Below are 22,914 nucleotides of genomic sequence, written 5' to 3'. Positions count from 1 at the left end.
AAAAATATTCTCCTGTGCCTGCCCATGGTGCTCCTCCACCATATTAACAGAAAGGTTTTGGAACCCTGTCTCTACTCAAGGGATATCTAACAACCTCAGAGAACTGCAGTTATCCTGTCTGTGAGGCTTGTGATAGTGCCCTTCTGAAAAGAAAAAAGATAATTTTGTATCTTTTTAATATATTTTTATTGGAACTTATTTTAAATAAATTTTACTCAGACCTCAGCTCCTTAAATGAACAGCTTCCTTGCATTTACTGCTAGCAGCAAACACATACTCTATTTATGTTTCTTTACAAAATTTACCTGGAATTAGTCCCTGGAAGGTTTTGCTTAAAACCTTGCTTAAGAGCAAATTATTCATTTATAGAGTCCTTGAGTGTCAAATTTCTTATAAATTGTTGAGTTTCTTGCTCTTCTAAGTCACCCGTTTGTGTTTGTAGCATGATTTTAAAAGAAAGAAGGGAAGGGATTTATAGAAAACATTTTTTTAATTTCCTTACAGGTTAATTAAAGTATTTCAGACTCATTCATATCTGACTTTTTACTGTTGTTTCTATCTTTCAAATGTTGATTATGATTAAAGAGATTGATAGTTTAGCCAGCTTTTAACACCATATTCCTCCTGAAATGCTAACATTCATTAGGCTGAATGGACATAAAAAATAAGAACATTTGTCTGAGTCATGGTACATCTTACACATAATTCTCCTGCACTATGTATGCTTGTATCTCTCTGTTTTAACCTCTCTCTCTGAGGTTTTTGGATTTTTAAATTTTATTTATTTACATCACCCACTGCCTCAATTGCTTTAAACCAATACCACCATGTTTCTTTTCTCTTTTTCCCAAGGTTAATCCTGCCAATGCAATTTCTTCAACATTACTGCTATCAGGCACTCCAGTGAACAAAATTAACCTGCTCACAGGAATGGTATTCTAGTGTGATAATGATTTGATTTGCTGTCTCATTATTGATTTGTGCTCCAGCTTTCATGTTGAAATAGATTAAGTTCCTGACAGGCCCATTACTGTAAAGACCTCCAATCAACTGCTTTCTGTTCTAGGTCTATTATTCAGGAGACAACCCCTGAGCATATATGTTATCAAGTCTTTTTCATCCCTGCTTTTCATACTGCCAGGACATCCTCTGTAAGCCATTATGATCCATGCATGTCTTGTCTTCTAATGCCCACAGCTGCATCTGTGGATCACACATCCAGTGCTTAAGAGAAGTCCTTTGGTGTCATAGGTACCAGACCATAACATTGCTTGTGCAGTAAAGGAAAAAGGATATAATTGCAGCTCTGAGTTCATTAGCCTGGTTTGATACTCATTCATAGTACTTTGCTTTTGCCATTTGATACGAGGTAAAGAAGTGAGTTGATGGAGTTCTACCTCTATTCTGTTATGATTAGATCAGAGGTAGAGTGGGTGAGTGATTTCTCTCCAGTTACCAAACAGGAAGCTCACTTTGCCTCATCAAATTGTCTCCCTCTTTGTATTAATAGGAATCAAGCAGAACAGTCCCTTCTTGCAACTTTTCATCTCCTGTCATATAGCTTAGTAAAATGTTTGCACAGTTATTTGTTCACGTGTTTAACAGTAAAATTGGCAAATACTTCTTAGTATCTTGAGATAACCTCAAAATGATTATTTTAAAAATTGTTTCTTGCTGTGGATCAGTGCTATTCTTTATAACATTTTTTCAGAAAATGTCAGCTGTTCTGATTTACCAGTGATGTCAGGTTTCCATGTACCTTATTTTATATTTCACTCCTTAATTGGGGCAGGTTGGAAAGGAAAATGCCAATACATACACAACATGCTAACCAACCTCACATTAAGAGAGTTTTTAGAAGGATAAACTTATTCCCAGGACTGTATAGGAATACTAGGCCACCTCTTCACATTTTTCCAGCATTGTGGAGGAATTCATTGTCAAGTCAGACCATGCTACATTTGAAGGTTGATCTGGTCAGTAGTGTGCATCTGCCTCTCTCTCATTTGCTTATTGTCAAATAGAGCATGTCGCTGGTTCTTTAGGCAGACTGAATTTATAAGGATCTGGTCCAAGAATAACCTTCATTCTTTTGACCTTCCACAGTTGCTTGCTTGCTTGCTTTCCCCATTTTGCATTAAGTGCTTTTACATTAGAATTGTCAAATCAGGTTTGGTGACTTTGTCAGCAGGAATGAGGGTAAGAAGCCAGATTTTCCCATGCAAAGGAATTAATGCTCTTTTGTATTAGTAGTTCTAAAAATGGATTAAAATGTCTTTGATTTTCTAAACTGTGTGACTCACTTGGTTATTTACTTTCTCTAAGTGTCTGTTCATATATAAGGCTATTTGGCTGTTTCTGTTGTAGTCTTTTGAAGAATTCCAAGCTAAACAGATTAACTTGGCCAATATTTTTGAATGACTAATGTATTTTTAACAATCTGCCAAATAAGTTAGATTCATTTGTGCTCAAATGAACCTTCTGGGACTTCCTTGGTGGCTCTGTGGTTAAGAATCTGCCTGCCAGTGCAGGGGCCACAAGTTTGATCCCTGGTCCGGGAAGATCCCACATGCCGCGAAGCAACTAAGCCCATGTGCCACAACTGCTGAGCCTGCGCTCTAGCCCGCCAGCCACAACTACTGAGCCCACGTGCCACAACTACTGAAGCCTGTGCGCCTAGAGCCCATGCTCCGCAACAAAGAGTAGCCCTCGCTCGCCTCAACTAGAGAAAGCCCACATGCAGCAACGAAGACCCAACACAGCCATAAATAAATTTATTTTTTAAAAAAAGTCATCTTCTTTCTTTGGTGGCTGCTGAGTACAATGTTTTCTATAATTTGCTCACAGAACTGCTGAGATTTTGTAAATAGAAGCCAGAGGGGAAATTTTTAGATCTCCAACTATCTTTGTTTATGGTACTGAAGGTTTTAAAAGGTAAATGTGATAGATAATGTTTACTTTTAATAACTCAAGTTTTGGGAGGACCTTAAAAAGTAAGTGTTTTAAAAAATTTAGTTACTTATTTTAGAAGAGGACACCTCCTGAAGTGAAATCAATGAGGCACTTCTTCCAACCTGAGTTTGAGAAGTCAAATAAAAGGAGTTTGCTAACATAATTTGAACATAACAATTGAACATAAAAATTGAACTCTATAATTTCAAAAGCATTTTAACAGCTTTAACATAACATTGTCTTACTTATTCCTCAAAATAATTTCATAAAATGAGCTGAACAAGTAATAGTAATACAGTATTCCCATTTGAAAAATAACTTGGAAATGGGGTTCAGTTGGTAAGTGACAGAATTGGTATCCAGGTCTGTCTTCATTGTTTTTTCTTTTCACTAAGAAAATATTTAAATGTGTAATAACAGAATAATTTGGTAAATTCCTATATACCCATTATTTAAATGGGTATAAGCAATTGTTAGTAATTTATATTTACTATATTTGCTTTACTTTGTTTTGGCTGTAAATTATAAAGGAAATTTACAGCCAAATGACATTTTGACGTTTACCCCTCAATATTTTAGTAAGTATATATCTAAAGTAAGAAAAAGGACATTTTCTTAATAAACACAGTACCATTATCACACCCAACAAAGTTAGCAATAATTCCTTAATATTACCTGGTACACTGTTTTTATTCATATTTCTCTAGTTGTCCCCAAAATGACTTTGTTTTAAAAATACCAGGGTCCCAAAGAAGGCCCACACATGGCATTAGTTGCTATATCTCTTAAGTCACTTTTAATCTAGAACAGTACCCCTTTAGCCCATTTTTCTTTTCATGACATTAAGTTGTTTGGGGACACCAAAAGGCTGGTCTTTAGATTTTCAATTTGATGTTCCTTCTATTATACTAAGCTGCCTCAAATGTAAATTTTAAATGTTAAATAAAGAAATAAAATAATAAATAGAAAAAAATTTTGTCCAACCTATAAAATTAAAAATAGAATTTTTATATTTTAAAGAGAGTCCATGGAGCAGTTTATTGTAACTGAAATGTTGCTGTAACAACTAATTAGGTTTGACATAAATACACTACCATGTGTAAAATAGATATCTAGTGGGAACCTGCTGTATAGCACAGGGAGCTCAGCTCGGTGCTCTGTGACAACCTAGATGGGTGGGATGGGGTGGGGGAGGGAGGCCCAAGAGGGAGGAGATATAGGTATACATATAGCTGATTCACGTATCATTGTACAGGAGAAATGAACACAACATTGTAAAGCAATTATACTCCAATAAAATAAATTTTTAAAAGAACTAATTTCATAAGCAACTTTAACATCAAAACATCCAGAGTAACTAGTAACTATATCCTTGTGACTTTTATGCTTGTGTAACATTTTGATTAAATGTAGTTCATAATAATGAAGATGAACAAGTAAATAAATTCTAGTCTTTGGCAATAATACAGGTTTAGTCCAGTTTTGCTTTTCAGCTGATTAGAGAAGTGCAAATTATGCATCTTAACTCCGTTACATATTCTGTTGTTGCACATATCAGAAAATTCACGAACATGTAGTTTGTTGTTTGTAGATACCTTGTCATCTTTAGTGTTCTTACCAAAGAGCAAGTATTAAATATTTGTCATGTACTATCAGTAGTAATAGTAATGTTAGATATTTTTTAAATTATTATGTTCTATCCTTGTGTATCTCTCATGCCTTTATAATCTATCTCAGTGTCATGCAACATAGTCTGCATTTGACTGGCAGACTAGTTAAATTCCTAACTTCCAGAAATGGCAACAACAAAGAATAGTGAAGAGGATAGGAAAAAGAGCTGAGAGTTGCCTTATCAGAGGGATTGGAGCAGTCACAGGAGACACACTGCCTTGTGGCTTATGGCCTGGCCCAGTGGGCAGGGTGATATGCTTGGTTGATATTACTTCCTGCTCAACTGGAAACGATTACCATTTTTCTTACCATTTTTTCCATTGAGAGAGAGTAAAGTCATTCCATGAGGATGCATCACTGTCGTTTTGCAAACCAACCTTGGCAGAAAGAAGGACTTGAATCTTTTGATTATTTCCACCTAACATTTTCATCTCTGTACCTGCAATAACCTGTAGGCAGTCTTTCAAAGAAGTGTATAAGAGAAAGATATTGAAATATTTGGGCACAGTAACTTCACCACTTTAAATCTTTGTTGCTGTAACTAGATGTTTCTACCTGTGGGCTGGCTACACAGTACCCCCTTTGGGAGACAAAGCCTGGGTGAATGAAGACATGTTCTTTGGAGTTCTCTGTCTCTGTTTGTTATTCAGTGTTCACCAAAGGATTTAAGGATAAAGCACAGGAATCTGCTGTGTAAAACTAATTCCCTAGCTTTTCCTAATGGTCTGTAGAGTTCTGGTTCCCTAAGGCATAGTAGTATTTCCTGAGTTTTCTTTGGTTTGCATAACTAGTTTATCCGAGTTCTTTCCTCAGAATACAATAAATGAAATGAGATGAAACTGTAAAAATACTTACTAAAAGCTTCTCAAGTTAAATAATAAAATTATTTACACATAAAATAATGAAATATTTTAGGCATTTCTAGGCACATAACTACCAGGCACACAAATAGTACTCAATAAATGCTTTCCTAAATAATCACATTAAAGCTCTTTCTGTAATACAAATGTGTTTTATGAACAACATTTAAATATCTATTAAAGAATAGATTCTTCTGAAATCTACTGATTAAAGTATGTTCTCTGATATACTAGTATAATTAAGTTATAACTAACTGTGTGCCTGTATTTCAAAGGCAGGTATTTCTCCTCTGTCCCTTGCAATTAATGACTACAAAATAAATGAAGTAGGTAAAAAATACTTGTCCTTCCTGGGAAAGGAATGTGTATGTAATAGCATATCTCAGCGCATTTCTTAAAATGATTTATTTTTATCCTATTTGTTTTTTTCATATATCTAGTATTAAGAAAATAGTAGTGTGGCAGCCACTACTTATCAATCTCATTTGGTAAGAACCTAAGTATCTGTCTATTTTCTTTTTTTATAAATTTATTTATTTATTTTTGGCTGTGTTGGATCGTCGTTTCTGTGCGAGGGCTTCCTCTAGTTGCGGTGAGCGGGGGCCACTCTTCATCGCGGTGCGTGGGCCCCTCACTGTCTTGGCCTCTCTTGTTGTGGAGCACAGGCTCCAGACGCGCAGGCTCAGTAGCCGTGGCCCACGGGCCCAGTTGCTCCGCGGCATGTGGGATCTTCCCAGACCAGGGCTCGAACCCGTGTTCCCTGCATTGGCAGGCAGGTTCTCAACCACTGCGCCACCAGGGAAGCCCCAGTATCTGTCTATTTTCATGTTTTACTACCTATCCACATATGCACAAGCAGGGCTCATTTTTAAGAGGCTGATCATGTCACATAATCTTGATGGAAGTAATTATATCAGCAGTTCAGGAAATTCAAATGGCCTTTTCTTCATTCCTCTTTGGATGGGTCAGTGCTGTTAAGGGCATTGCCAAAAGAAGCACAAGGTGATTTTATTTCAAGAGTTATTGATTCATGCTTTCCCTGTTTTGTTTCAGGTGGATCATCCATGCTATGAAGTATGAACTACAGATCCGTGGTGGAAACAAGCCAGCCAGAGACTTATATCAGTTGTCACCTACTGAAGTGAAACAGCTTCTGTTGGATATTCTGCAGCCTCAAAGGAATGGAAGGTAATGAGGGTCCTTTATCAAAGACCAGTAGATGGGCAGCATACCTAGAGATACTAATTAAAATTGTCTTCAGGGCTTCCCTGGTGGCGCAGTGGTTGAGAGTCCGCCTGCCGATGCAGGGGACACGGGTTCATGCCCCGGTCGGGGAAGATCCCACATGCCGTGGAGCGGCTGGGCCCGTGAGCCATGGCCGCTGAGCCTGCGCGTCCGGAGCCTGTGCTACGCAACGGGAGAGGCCCCAACAGTGAGAGGCCCGCGTACCGCAAAAAAAAAAAAAAAAAAAAAAAAAATTGTCTTCAGTTGTGATTTTGTGTTGATTTGAATTTTATACTTTTTTAAAGGTATAGATTGTAAATGTTTCTTAATCTTTATTATTCTATGCAGAATGTAACACTTCATTCCACTTTGGTCAATTCCTCCCAACATTTTGGCATAAAAGTTTGGATTTGGTAATGTTACTTAAATATCTTGCCTGTAACTCTGTCTCTCTAAGTAGACTGTAAACTTATTCAGGTAAAACTTGTCTTAGACTTAACTTGTGCTAACCTTAGAATAAAAACAAAACAAATACTTTGGATTGCATTAAATTGAAGAGTTATCTTTATTACAGAAAGTGCTTTAATAAAATTATTTAAGCAAGCATTTATTGAGCACTATCTGTGTGCCTGGTACTTTCCAAGGTATAGTTATATGCCTAGAAATACCTAGAGAAGAAGTCTTCTGCAAAAGTATATTTGAACAAATGGAAGAGCATCCTTGTTCTTAGACAGGAAAATTCAACATTTTAAAGATGTCTGTTTACAAGTTTAATGAAATTCCAATAAAATTCCAACAAGCTGTTTTATGGAGTTAGACCAGTTAATACTAAACTTCCTGTGGAAAAACAAACATGCAAGAATAACCAGAAAAACATAAAACAAAGACTTGCCGTAAGAGAGACAGTAAAAATATTTAAAAGTCTTTATAATTAAAATAACGTGATGCTGGTACATGAACAGAAAAATAGAACAGTTGAACAGAATAAAAAGTCCAGAAATAGACCCCCCAAGAACTTATGGAAATTTCATGTATGACATCTCAAAATCATTGGGTCAAGGATGGACTTTTTAAATAAATAGTGATGGGACAACTGGATAGCCATTTGGAAAAGATAAAATAAAATTCATACTTTATACTGTACTTGAGAATAAACTCCAAACAGATTAGTGATCTAAACGTTAAAAAAAAAAAATGAAACCATACTAGTGCTAAAAGAAGACATGGGTTGGGACTTCCCTGGTGGCACAGTGGTTAAGAATCCATCTCCCAATGCAGGAGACACAGGTTCAAGCCCTGGTCCAGGAAGATCCCTCATGCCACAGAACAACTAAGCCCCTGTGCCACAACTACTGAGCCTGCACTCTAGAGCCTGCAAGCCACAACTATTGAGCATGTGTGCTGCAACTACTGAAGCCCACATGCCTAGAGCCTGTGCTCCGCAACAAGAGAAGCCACTGCAATGAGAAGCCCGCACACCACAACAGAGAGTAGCCCCAGCTCACTGCAACTAGAGAAAGCCTGTGCATAGCAACAAAGACTCAACGCAGCCCAAAAAAATAAAATGGAATAAATATAAAAAAATAAATTCAAAAAAAAAGAAAACATGGGTAAATTCCTTTGTAACCTTGGTATGGGAAAGACTTTCTAACTATGATTCAAACCCAGGGGCAGTAAAAGATTATTAAGACTATATAAAAATTAAAAGCAACATTTTTCATGGTGAAAAAATAGACAATGCCAAAAGACAACTGAGAAGCTGGAACAGAACATTTGTTACAAAGAGCTAATATCCAAGAATCTTAGAAACTGAGGGACAAAGAACCAAAAACCTAAGAGAAAAATGGGGGAAAATATGATTGATCAATTCATTTAAAAAATTTAAAAATGGACCTTAAATATTTGGAAAGATGTTCAAACTAACTCATAATTAGAGAAATGTAAATTAAAACACATTGAGATACCATTTCTCATCTATCAGACTAGCAAAGTTAAACAGTATGGCAAACATTTGCTGAGGCTGTGGAGAAACAGACACTCCTATATATATCTGGTGACTACAACTCTTCTATATGGGAATTGGACAACATCTAAAAAAAAGTCTACATTTGCCCTTACCCTTTGACCCAGCAGTCTTACTTTTAGGGACCCACCCTGGAGGTTGCCTCCAACAGCATGAATAGATATTATATATATGCACAAGGTTGTTCATTGCATCATTGTTTATAATTGCAAATTTTGGAATGCCTATGACCTTAGTCCCCATGCATGAGGGATTATTTGAATAAACTGGTATGTCCACACAGTGGAGTACTATGAAGTTGTGAAAAAAGAATGAGTGTGGTCTCTATGAACTGATATAGAATAATTTCTAGGCTATATCATTACATAAAAACAGCAAAGTAAAAGGCAAAAGATTTACACACTCTGAAGAGAAACCAGAGGACTTCCCTGGTGGCGCAGTGGTTGAGAATCTGCCTTCCAGTGTGGGGAAATGCGGGTTCGATCCCTGGTCAGGGAACTGGATCCCACATGCATGCTGTGGCTGGGAGTTCGCATGCCACGACTAAGAAGCCCATGAACTGCAGCTAGAGAGCCCGCCAGCCGCAACTAAGGAGCACATGTGCCACAACTAAGGAACATACGTGCTGCAGCTAAGGAGCTGCTGAACCGCAACTAAGGAGGCTGTGAGCTGCAACTAAGGAATCCGCCTGCCACAACTAAGACCAGGAGCAACCAAAATAAATAAGTAAAATAAATAAAATAAAAATTTTTTTAAAACCCAGCAAAGTACAAAAGAGTATGTATCGTACGCTACTCTTCATGTAAGAAAGAAGGGGATATCTGCTTACTTTTACAGAAGAAATACAGGAAGGATAAATCAGAAACTAATGAAATTGGTTACCTTCAGGGAGTGGGGAGGAACAGGGTGGGAAGAATGAAGAAAATAGGTACAGTGCAGTAGGGTTGAGGGTTGAGCAATACTTCCATTTGAATATACCTTCCATTTGAGTATACCATTTGAATAGCTCTGACTCAAACTATGGTAATGTTTTATATTCCCCAAATATAAATAATTAATTAAAATTAATCCATGTGTGCAAGGTACCCAAAATAGAATACAAACAGTAACAACTGACCCTAACCATATTACAAATGAATAATATTACCACACTGAAGGGGGAGGGGATGACAAGAATTAACCAAAGTACCTTTGGAAAACATTGACTAGACACTGTAAAGCTGAACAAAAAAGAACTGCGCACAAATCCTGTACTCTGTATAATAAATTTTTTTCTCACAGAAGTAGGAATTAGCAATTCTGGAATTTATATATATTTATTTATATATATATATATATATATATATATATATATATACACACACACACATACACACATAGTGTTATATATATGGTATGTATACATACACACACTGATACTAAATAAATAAGTAAATGTGGCTAATTTGAGCCAGATTTTTTTTCACTGTTGGAAAATGTAGTTACAAATAAGGAAAGAGGAGTGGCTAGAATATACCCTGTGGTTTTGGGCTGGAATTGGGAGTATCAGTATGAATTCATGATTTTTACACAGATGTATAGATACAGAAATAGATACAGCAATAAATGTGGATGTGTATATGCGAGCATACATCCATATCTTTTCTAATTGTCCACTGAAAGAACCTAGAAGCAATGAAACCCCAATAGCAATGAGCAAACCTAGTGCCCAGATATTGATTTCCAAATACCACTTTCTAATAAAGGAACCAGAGTTCCTTGGAGAAATGGTTGATTCCAGGGCTGGGGCAAGAAAAGTACAAGATGAACCTGGAGCATCTTGTGGTACCAGAAAGTAAGAAAATGCTCCAAAAAATTATAGAGGTGTGTTAGAAGGATGCTGGAGACAATGTGAAGAAGACTCAATGGCCAAAGCTGGAACAATTTGAGCAAGAAAATAAATAATGATACTATTGGATTACATCTGGTAGAATAAATATCCATGAGTCCATGCTGATACAAGTAGATAAATGGGAGAGAAGGGACTTGTATTACAATGGAATTCCAATTAATAAGTATAGATGGAATGATGGAAATAAAAAAATCACCATTAGGCAAATACAAGAGTAATAACTATTGCAGGCAAGAACCACTAAATTTAGTGGGTAGAAGTATGATGAGAAATGGAAAATTTGCATAATTTCAAAGTATTTCCATTCAAGATACTTTTTAATTGTAAAAGGATAAATTGTAACTTGACAGTGCAGAAACCCAGCGACTCCACCTTAACTAAATGATCAAGGTTAACATCACCATTAATAAGATACATCAACATCACATACCCCCTGATATGATGTGCTGAGAAGGGTACAACTATTTCTGGGTATTCCTGTGAAAAATGCATAACCTAAGTCTTATCATGAGAAAACGTCAGACGAACCTAAATTGAGGTACATTCTACAAAATAACTGACATTTCTAAAATGTCTAAGTCGTGAAAGATGAAGATTGAGGAACTGTCACAGAATAGAGGAGCCTAAGGAGACCTGGAAACTAAATGCAGTGTGGGGTCCTGGATGGGATCCAGGCGCAAAACAAGGATATTTGTGGTGAAATTGGCAAAATTTGAATAAGGCCCATAGATTAGTAGTTTATTTCCTGGTTTTGAATAGTTGTGCTATTGGTCATGTAAGATGACAGAAGTAGAGGAAGTTGAGTAAAGAGGAACTTCATTAATTTTTTTTTTTTACTTTTCTGTAAGTCTAATTTTTTTCAAAATAAGAAGCCAAAAAAGTAAAAATAAGAGAGTTCTTCTAAAATAATTCCTCCTCTGTGAGTATTCACACATTTCTACCTTTTATGTTGTTCTAAGCAAACATCTCCTTTTTATAGTATTAACCATGACTTCATAGAACTCGGAAAACATCTCTTTTGTTGTTGCCAAACAAAGGAAATAAGGGGAAAAATCAAATGCAGAATATAGGATATTCAGTTTGCACACCCATTATCCAAAATAAAACATCATGAAGGAACTCCTTTGGCTTTTTCTCTTTAGCATAGCACTGAACCCAGCCACACAAGTGTGGGTCTACCAAAAGAAGCTGTATGTCCAAAAAAGTGCCTCCTCACTTATGTAGTGATGTAATTTCATTGGTCCTCTTTCACCAGAACAAAAATGTCTTTTTATGTTTACTGTATCATGCATAGCTATTTTCACACCTAGAAATACTGTTGGTCATTACATTCCCACCTTGTGGTTGATGACACATTTTACTCTGCAGCCTGTTTTAATACCAAGTATAAAAAGTTTATATTTGTTACTATCTTCAGCTTTTGTAAGAATATACTACTATGTCATTTGTGTGTTCTTTTCAGATTATGCAAATTCTGCATCTTTAGCAGTTTGTGATTGAAATAACTATTATATCTTTAAGGTTTAATACTTTATCCATGCAAATAATAGATCTAGAATTTTGACTCTTACATGTCGATTATTATGCCATGTAAAATTTGGTAACTGATTCTTCAGCACTGGTACTTTGGCCATATTTAAATTAAGGTTTAAAACTAAATATAAGGTTTAAATTGACACATAAGGTTTAAAATAAGGTAATTTCATTAGATACATCATGCTTTTTTGAGCATTCACCCACTTATCAGGTGTTTATTAAGCACCTTTCTTGGAGAAGTGTATAGGAATGATCAAGCTATATATATCAATACAATGCCCATGTCTTCATGGAGCTTACATTTTATTGTATGTGAGGACCACATGAACTAATTTTGAAAATGACTGCTGCTGTGTTTTTACATTGAGCTGCTTTACATGTTAGAAAGTCATTTAATCACATAGTGAGTTGTAAGTAACTTACTAGAGAATAACATTTTGCTTGTTAAATTTCTTTAAATCTTGGGAGTTTTTTCCTTTCCTGCAAGCTCTGTTTTCACTTTGAAATATTTAGCAACCTCTGTAACACATGGTAGATAAGCATCATTGATGGAATTTGGCTTTTCTTGCTCACTCTATTGGAACAGTTAATCCATATAAAAGCCCTGCTTTCTGCCAGAACAAGCTTGTTTTTCAACACTGAGGCATTTTCTTTTGGTCTACAGATGTTGGCTGAACAGGCGTCAGATCGATGGGTCTTTGAATAGAACTCCCCCTGGGTTCTATGACCGAGTGTGGCAGATCCTGGAGCGCACACCCAATGGAATCATTGTAGCTGGAAGGCATTTGCCCCAGGTACAGCCCCACTCTGTTTGTGTCAGTAAAGGGACTTCTAAAGGGACCTCAAGGAGCAGAGAGTTCTTTCCTTCTCTGCTTTGAAAATAACTTTTCTACTTATTCCATTTTCTAAGAGTATTTAAAGTAGGGGTATCCAGATACCTGAAGGGAGAAAATAAGTCTGGTCAATTGGATTGGAAATATTTTTTCCCAATCTGAGTTCCTTTTATTTTTCAATTTTAGTGTTCCTCTATAAAAAAGCCTTGTTTTACAAATGGATATTTTGCTTGAAAGTTGTATTCAATAAAAAAAAAATTTTGTTTTATCATATTTCAGATGTTTCAAGGAAGTTCTCAGTTTAAAGACACCGTATGGTCAAACCTTTTGCCAAGCAATCTATCCTTCCTTTGTTTGCTTATTAGTGAATTTAGGGTTTCTTATATTGACATTACTGAGTGGTGGTATTCCTTCACCACCAACTGTAATGGGCCAGTGCTGGGGGACCTCACAAACAGGAAAACATACATTCAAAAGACAGAACAAAATCAGTCTTAAGAAACAAGGTGACTTAGTAATGCTGTGGATAAGGAAATTACTAGTTAAGAACTGTACTGAATGTGAAAAGTACAGTAACTTTTTAGGTCATTAGACAATCATTTAATTGAGATGTAACTTACCATTGGTCCGAATGAATTAGTGTTCCCTCCTTTAGATGGTTTCCCAAGTTATATAAACTGTCCTGCCTCTTTGATTTAATTATTTTATTTAATCCTGACACCTAAATCATTGTGCTTATGCACAATGATTTAGGTGTCAGGGAATAATTAGGCCTTCAAGAAATGGAGTACTGTATCTGTTTATAGTGTTGAAACATCAAACAAATTATTCTTGATGAAAGTCTTTATACAAAGTATTCTTTTTTTAATTGAAGTATACTTGATTTACAATATTAGTTTCAGGTGTACAACATAGTGATTCAGTATTTTTATAAATTATACTCTATTTAATGTTATTATAAAATATAGGCTGTATTCCCTGTGCTGTATAGCAGGGGTCCCCAACCCCTGGGCCACAGACCAGTACTGGTCCATGGCCTGTTAGGAAGTGGGCTGCACAGCAGGAGGTGAGTGGTGGGCGAGTGAGCAAGTGAAGCTTCATCTGTATTTACAGCCACTCCCCATCACTCACATTACATCCTGAGCTGCACCTCTTGTCAGATCAGTGGCAGCATTAGATTCTCATAGGAGCGCAAACCCTGCTGTGAACTGCGCATGCGAGGGATCTAGGTTGCGTGCCCCTTATGAGAATCTAATGCCTGATGATCTGAGGTGGAGCTGAGGCAGTGATGCTAGCGCTGGGGAGTGGCTCTAAATACAGATTATCATTAGCAGAGAGGTTTGACTGCACAGAGACCATAATAAATCAGTTGCGTGCAGACTCATATCAAAACCCTACAGGCAGTGGCAAGTGAAAACAAGCTCAGGGCTCCCACTGATTCTGCATTATGGTGAGTTGTATAATTATTTCATTATATATTACAATGTAATAATAATAGAAATAAAGTTTACAATAAATGTAATGCGCTCGCATCATCCCGAAACCATCCCTCCCACCCCCATCCTGCTCTGTAGAAAAATTGGCTTCCATGAAACCAGTCCCTGGTGCCAAAAAGTTTTGGGACCACTGCTATATAGTATATACTTGCAGCTTATTTATTTTATGCATAGTTTGTACCTCGTAGTCCCTTACCCCTATCTTGCCCCTCTCCTCTTCCCTCACCCCACTGGCAACTACTAGTTTGATCTCTATATCTGTGAAAATAAAATATTCTTAAATACACACACCCATACTCATTTTGTTTATATGTACATAGGGTATTTCTGAAAGGATCCATAAGAAATTGGTAGCGTTCTAGTCTTTGCCTTTGGGAAAAGGAACTGTGGTCTGGGGGGACAGAGCAGCTTTTCACTGAAAACCCTTTTTAACCTTTCAGAATTTGAACTTTGTGAATCTATTATTTATTTTCAAAAATGAATAAGAACTTTTTAAAAGGATTCTTTATGCTATTAACAAACTGTTGAGTGGTTCTTGTCGGCCGCCAGTATAGGTGCTCCAGCCCTTTCCCAGATGCTCTGTGACCATTGTATGGAGCAGCTCTGTCTCCTGTGGGTGGGGAACTGGCCTCTACTGTTCGTGTCCTGCTTCTTCTGCTAGGCCTTGTGTCCATGTACGGTGGACTCTGGCGATGTTTTGTTAGCTTCTTTCCCAAGCCCCGCTAATACCTACCAGATATTCTTTTAATTGTCTAATTGCCTGGGCCACTTACATTTAGTATTTTCTCCTTGCTAACAACAACTACATGTTAAGTATTTTTATGTGCCAGACACTTTTCTAAGTGCTCCTTTAATTCTCACAACAGTCTTTTGAGGTAGGTACTTTATTGTTACTGTTTGACAGGTGAGGAAACTAAAGCACAGATAAGTAGTTTTTCCAAGGTCACACATCTAGGAAGTAGCTGACCCAGAGTGCAACCCCTTTCCCCGGCAATTTGACTTCTGAGCCTTTTCTCTTAACTTCTCTGCTACAGTTGCCACTTCTTTCAGAGATTGGAAAATAAGGCAGCCTTGATGTCTCTTCTCTAGGTTTAACTATTGTATTGCATACTAGCTAGGTTGACTTTTCAAATGAGATATATTAAAAGGAAATTGATGTGAACCCATGAAAAGTTCTTCCTTTTCTTCTGTAACCCCATTAGTCTCATTGCTAGACATCTAAACAGTTATAATTACAGGCATATCTCAAATATTGCAGGTTTGGTTCCAGACGATTGCAATAAAGCAAATTACATAAAATTTTCTGGTTTACCAGTAAATATAAAAATTATGTTTATACTATACTGTAGTCTACTAAGTGTGCAATAGCATTATGTCTAAAAAAACAATGCATGTACCTTAATTAAAAAGTACTTTATTGCTAAAAATTGGTAACCGTCATATTAACAACACAGGGTTGCCACAAACCTTCAATTTGTAAAACACAATCTGCAAAGTGCAGTAAAGTGAAGCACAATAAAACAAGGTATGCCCGCACCCTGTTGAACAACCAGCTTCATTTTCCCCAAATTAGGTACTACCTGTAAACATTAACATTATGTTGGATTGTATTGAATATAGAATACAATAGATGGACCATACTGAATATAGGACTGAGGCATTATTATACCAAGCAGAATAACACTGCTGTCATTTGATTGAAAGGAGACATTTCTGCTGGGTCCCATTTTGAGTAGTACGTAGATAGATATTGTTCCGAGGCTGTGATTAAGTTCACTGTAAATCATCACTGAGGTAAAAGCAAATAAGTATGACTCATCATCTCTGCATCTCTGGTAATAATTCTGGGGACTCCATCTGCTTTCCACCATATAAGCCTAACATTTAGAGCCTTTCCTTCCATCCTTTGAAGATTATCTACCATGCCCAGATATGGTTCAGATTTGAGTTTATTTTCTGCTTTCATTTGGTTTGTGGAATGTGAATGGAAGATTTTGCAATACTCTTGTCTTAAATGAAATATCAAGAGTAGAGTAGAGAACACTTTTTTTGTTTTGCTTTTTCCTGCACATAATATTGTTTCACTTATTTGTATGCATTTTTATGCTGCCAGCTCAGAAAGGACCTGCCACAGAAATGATGTTAATTTAATAGCAGGTGACTTACATGCTGAAGTCTGACAGCAAGCATAACTTCTTGTGTTAATTCTGAAAGCAATATGTACTCTTATTTGTTGTCTCAATTTTTGGCTCTTCCGTTTGTGTATTGAAGTGGTTTTCTAATATAGTCCCTTTTCCCTAAAAACATTAAAATAGTGAAGATAACTACTAAAAACAGGAGGTTTAATTTATCACAACAAGCTGGTTGGCTTCAGTAATTTGACATATATAAAATCCAGTCATATAGCTGAAAATGCTCTCTAAGGTTTTGTAGAAGCTGAAAAAGATTATTGACTAGAAAATGAAATTTTCCTATTAAGTGGGAACCAGGATATAACAATGCAGCATATTAATATTGAGTTATTTCTTTCAGCAACCAACCCTGTCAGATATGACCATGTATGAGATGAATTTCTCTCTCCTTGTGGAAGACATGTTGGGAAATATTGACCAGCCAAAATACAGACAGATAGTTGTGGAGGTTTGTATTTTAAAATGTAGATTGCTGAAGAAGTGCTTTCTATCTGTTCCCTGAAAACTAGTATAAGGAAACTGCCCAAGAGACCAGGAATTCTACTCCTCACCTAACCCAAATCTCCAGTTGAGTCCTGGAGGAGATGGCCATCCTTGACCCAAGTCAAAGCACTTGAACAATTCAAACATCTTAAATCCATCAGGGTGGAAAGGCTAACTGCCCAACTTTCTCAGCTATACACTCACCCCCACAGTAAGTGCATCAACAGTACCATGAAAAAGAGGAAGTGACCTTTTTCTATTTGTCTTTTTTTTTTTTCTGTTTACAGAAATAACTCATGACTATTGTAGAAAATTTCAATAGTTCAGAAAATTATAGAAAAGAAAGCCCAAAATGTCTCTATATCCACTAACAATAGATTGCCCCTATTATTTTGAGGGACACCTTTCTAGACATCTCTCTGTGAACAGAGAAGACATGTAATTTTGTGTATCATCATTGCTCCATATAAAGTTAAATGCTAATGTACACACACACGTGCGTGCGCATGTGTACACATGCTTTTTTGCCATTTTAAAACATTATATCAAATACATAGAGAGAAAATAAATAAATAAGTAAAGAAAAAGGAAAAAAATACATAGAGAATCCCTCAAATGAATGGATATAATTTATAGCTCATCCTCACTTTGTCTGTTTCTCTGGGAATGTCTCCATCAGACTTTGTGTTTCTTGAGGGTGGGTAATATGTCTTATTGATACAGAAGCTCTCAGTGGGTGCTGAACTGGATGTGGCACCTCCTAAAATCCAGCATATCTGGAGCTACAGTCAGCTAAGTGAGATTCAGCCTTATCTCTGATGTGCCAGGATTTGGGAAAGAATATCAGCCAGTCAGTGTCATAGCATGTGGGAGTGAGGCAGAGACTGGGGTCAAGAAAAGATGGGGTTTTCAGAAGGGTGAATGCCTTCTTTGTGCTGTTAACCTTTTGGTATCTTGTGCCCATAGTTGTCTCTAAAATAAAGTCATTCTCTTTGCAGAAGAAATCTACATTTAGTACTTGAGCAAAACTTCGAATTCTTTTGACTAAAGCCCTGCCCCAAGGTCTCCCACATTGTGACCCCTGGATTTTTCTGTTTCCTTTGGTTCTTTCCGGTTCTGTTTGGGAAGCATTTCAATAAAATACATTCAAAAAGATTCCCAAGTTGGGAATTATGAGGCCTTTTTCCTGTTCCATGGCCAACTTAGGAGCCATAATCATCATGAGAAAGTCTTTACCAAGCATTGTATACTCAGATACAATCTTTGCATATTACAGTTTGTCATATAAAATGAACATTACTACTTAGATAAATGTGTAGGGTAGCCAAACAATAGGATGATGCCTTAAACTAAGATAGCTTCTACAAACCAAATAATACTCATGTCATAAAGAGTCAAAGTATATTGTTTAAAACATAACTGTCCCCTGAAAAATACTATGATGTCACAGAATTATACTCATTTTGGGGTGCTAGACTCCCAAGTCATTTTCCTGAGCCCAGATCCAGAATCTCCATTGAACTCATCTGCCTTCTCTGGCTTTGTTGCCTACCACCTCTTCCGAGGCAGCCTGTGCTCCACAGGACACTGTTTTGGTGTCTTGCCACCAAGGATTAAGGCCTGAAGACCAGAAAGAGTTCAGACACTTCGGGTGAATAGGGCACTATGTACTGTTGACAGGATTAGAAAAGTCATTTTTCTAAGTTATTATTTAAGTAACTAAAAAACATTTCCATACAGCTACAGGGATACATACAATGAAAAAAAAAGGTGAGGTTTCCAAACAGAACTCATGCTACTAGTTTGCAAGATTAGGAAGATTCCATCCATGGATGATCCTAAAGCTTGTCATTGTACAGAACACACTGTGGAATATGAGGACCATACATCAGTCTGAGTAAAGAATGAAAACATATCCAGACTGTGTCGCTTTTATGGTTCATATAATTGGCTTTCAATATGTCTGTCTCTTCTAGTTACTAATGGTTGTATCCATTGTACTGGAAAGAAACCCTGAGCTAGAATTTCAAGACAAAGTAGATCTAGACAAACTGGTGAAAGAAGCATTTCATGAATTTCAAAAAGATGAGAGTCGACTAAAAGAAGTTGAAAAACAAGTAAGTAGACAAAATAGCTTTTTGTAGAATTGCTTTTTTGTCTCAATTCTTCAAAATATCCCTAATCTCTTATCACTTATCTTATGAAACAGATTTACGGAGTACTAAATAGAGTACTTGAGAGGCAGAGGGAGGTCTGATTTATTTAAGGAATTAATGTTACTTTTTAGTTAATTACTAGTCAATTCAGCTATGAAGTTCTAACTAAAAAGAAATCTAAGAAGAGATAAATTTTCCTTTTTATAGTTAGCAGTTAAAATGTGTTTTACCAGAAAAGAGCCATAGGTTCCAGAAGGCTATAAAATTAAATTCTGGGGAGGCTGGGAATGAGTAACAGGCTACATTGGTGCTGTGTACTACCTAATATAGTCCCTTCCAGGCTCTCTGTTTAATATTTTATGCTTGTCAGTAAAAAGGTTCCCTAAGTAAATAAAAATTATCAGCAAAGAGGAGAATACTAAAAATGTCTGTCTTTGTTTTATATGCTGAGAAGACACCTCAGGAAAATAAAAGAAAAACTCAAGAAGCTCATCTTTTCCATGAGGAAATATTTCTGTGAATTTATTTTTCTCTCTAGGCTGACACTGACTTTACCTGTCAACTCTTTACAAACAAAAAAATCAAACAACTTGCTTATTGTTTTCCTTTGTAGGATGACATGACTTCCTTTTACAATACTCCCCCCCTGGGAAAAAGAGGAACATGCAGCTATTTGACAAAGGTTGTGATGAATTTGCTGCTGGAAGGAGAAGTCAAGCCAAGCAATGATGACCCGTGTCTGGTTAGCTAGTGAGGAAGGTGTTAGAGACTCTGTTGAGGCAGGTTTTCCAGAAGTGTGTGAAGTTTGTGTTGAAGCTTAATCGAGGCAACCATTAATGTGTGGGCTGATCGTGCTGGTGAGTGGTTGCCACACCCTTGGCAGAGTTATTGGACCTCTTGCATGCCATAAGCAATCTGATGGTAAGAACTGCTTATAATCAAGTGAAAATAAGTTCTCATGATTATGCCCACTACAATAATAATCTTTTCTGAACAATAGTAATTGTTTATGAATTGAAAGTTCACCACTGCATGTTTTGTGATTACACAGCTCATCAAAATGAGTCTTTGCACTTTGGACTAAATTCCCACCTTACTGCCAATTAAATGAATTTTCCAACTAATTATGTGTACTAGGAATGAAAATATATTGAAAGAATGGTAAATTTTTTTAAGTGGCATTATAATGCTAGAAAAAGATATCAGTATGCATCATAAAAGCAAAATCAGCCAGCTGATATTTTGATTCTCAAACTGCATTATCGATAATATTTTAGTATACAGAGCTATTGTACAATGTTTGCCTTGTAAACATGATTGTGATTTTGTATTTGTGCTAACTGTAGTGGTTGAACTAAAATAATAAACCTATACCTGATCAAATATTTTCTTTGTGCTCTTACTAAAAACAATTTAAGTAAGATTATTCAGAAGTGTGGGCTGTTAACCTAGTTTGTACTCATAAAAAACAAAATTAAAAGTCATTAAATTTTATTTCTGAATTAATGAATATATCTGGACACATTCTTTGTTCCCATTACTCACAGTATCAAGTTTATTACTCCTGAATATTTTCATTTAATTGATCAGGAGATGAAATGGAAGAGAATCTATGGTACCTACAATTACGCATATTTTGTTACCAAATTTACTTAAGCAAATGTTAATAAAAATATAAAGTAGATTAAACATTTAAATTTTATGAATTTATTTCCTTACTGAATATTACAATGAAGCCCATTAATTTGAGCCCTGGCCCCAAAGAGAGTCATTTTTCTGACCGGTCTTATTATTGAGTTTCACCTGAGAAGTCAAACTTGTCACAAAAAATGCAGCCTATTTGTAGAGTCTTGAAAGGATCTAAGAAAGAAAGGACAAAGTAGCTTCAGTGACAAGTCAAACTGATATCAAATAAATGGATGCAGGATCACATGAAAAAATCTGAAGAGTCAGGCACATTCCTCATAACTTTGAGGTACACTGCCTAGATCCTGCATAAGAAATCATACGTATGCAGGTTGGCAAAATTGAGAAAAATGAGGTAAAAATCTGACCAAATAGAACTTTTTTTTTTTCGGAAATCAAGGAGAAAAATAACATCTATTCAGAACCTGTTATGTATTAAGTGTTTCACATGAATTATAATAGCAAATTTGCATACTGATCATATGAGATAGAAATTGTTATCCCAATTTTACAGGTAAGAATACTATGGTCCAGATTATGTAATAAATTCCTCCACTTGTAATATGAAAAGAATTCAGATTTCTGTATGTCATTACAGAATCTGTGTACTTCTCACTAGTCTACCCCAGACTGATTTTTTTCCCTCTAATGTGATTGTAGTCTCAGATTGCCACATTTCCTGGTAAAACCCACTGGGGAGAAGCCAGTAACAGTTGATTCAGGCTATGGGAGATGATTTTGTTTAGGAGGAGTTCGCCTTGCTTCTTTAGGAATTCTGGCCTAAGGCTATCTTATCTGATTGCACTATCTTTGATTCCAAACCAATCACTGGCTTCTGTCTAAAACCATGATTTTACTGGATTACAAACCACTTTTACAAGCCTCCAGATAAATGCTGTAAGCGCTCATTGCCCACTGAGAATTCCTCACTAGTCAGTCAACTTGAGTTTTCCCTTTGACTCAGAGCATAATCTGGCTCTGAAGAAAATTCCAGTAGTAACATAAATAATAGGAAATAAAAGTGGTATCACTGAAATAATTTTTTTGTCTCTAATGATCAATAATTTGAAAGAGCTAGAACAATTTATATTTGGCAATGTGGATGGATGCATTTGTACTAAAGTCAGTCAAACTGTACAGTCTTTCCTCAGTGCCCACAGGAAATTGGTTCCGGGACTCCCCATGGATATCAAAATCCATGGATGCTCAAGTTCCGTATATAAAATGACATAGTATTTACATGACCTACATATGCCCTCCTGTACACGTTAAATCATCTCTAGATTACTTACAATTCCTAATACAATGTAAACGCTGTGTAAATTGTTGCCAATGTGCTGCGAATTCAAGTTTTGCTTTTTGGAACTCTCTGAAATTTATTTTTCTGAATATTTTCGATCCATGATTGGCTGAAATTGTGGATGCAGAACCCGTGAATACAGAGAGCCAGTTACACATACACACACATGCAACAAATGTATCTATCACATTGTATTATTTGTGAACTCTGTATGTCTGCTATATAAAAATGCATAAAAAATAAAAAAATGCTTTATTATTCACCTTGAAGAAGTACTGAAGATTAATTAGATTTGCATGAAATAATCTGAACTCCTTAAAAACCAGCAATAATAAATAATATTTCAGTGGGGAAAATTAATATGCACATAATATGCATATATTAAATGTATTTACATAGATTCAATTCCTATTTATATGTGTATGTATGTTGAATTTATATTTATACATATATTTAATTTTTTCTTCAAAAACACACACATACATATATAGATTTGCCTTTCTTTGTTTGCTTATTTACAATAGTGAAAATACTTCAAGGAACTCCTTTGTGAATTTTGCAGCTCTTTGAGGAAATATCCATTTAAAATATCTGGAATGTGTGTTAAGAAA

General features: G+C 36.1%; 1 protein-coding gene across 7 annotated transcripts in view; it reads left to right on the top strand.

Annotated features, from left to right (window-relative positions):
• PHKB (phosphorylase kinase regulatory subunit beta) overlaps window positions 1-20,691 on the top strand; it is a 193,905-nt gene extending 173,214 nt beyond the window's left edge. For all 7 annotated transcript variants that reach the window (XM_079906270.1, XM_079906276.1, XM_079906271.1 and 4 more), the window contains 5 exons: window positions 6,537-6,671; window positions 12,822-12,951; window positions 17,019-17,126; window positions 19,138-19,278; window positions 19,931-20,691. In XM_079906270.1, the coding sequence (XP_079762396.1) occupies window positions 6,537-6,671; window positions 12,822-12,951; window positions 17,019-17,126; window positions 19,138-19,278; window positions 19,931-20,068 (652 nt within the window). In that variant the 3' untranslated portion in view covers window positions 20,069-20,691. The remainder of the gene's footprint in view (window positions 1-6,536; window positions 6,672-12,821; window positions 12,952-17,018; window positions 17,127-19,137; window positions 19,279-19,930) is intronic.
• The last annotated feature ends 2,223 nt before the right edge of the window (window positions 20,692-22,914 follow it).

The sequence above is a fragment of the Stenella coeruleoalba genome (assembly GCF_951394435.1).
Source record: "Stenella coeruleoalba genome assembly, chromosome: 20".
Classification (NCBI taxonomy): domain Eukaryota; kingdom Metazoa; phylum Chordata; class Mammalia; order Artiodactyla; family Delphinidae; genus Stenella; species Stenella coeruleoalba.
The sequence above is the reverse complement of the archived record's forward strand: the minus strand, read 5'-3'. Positions and strand labels throughout refer to the sequence as shown.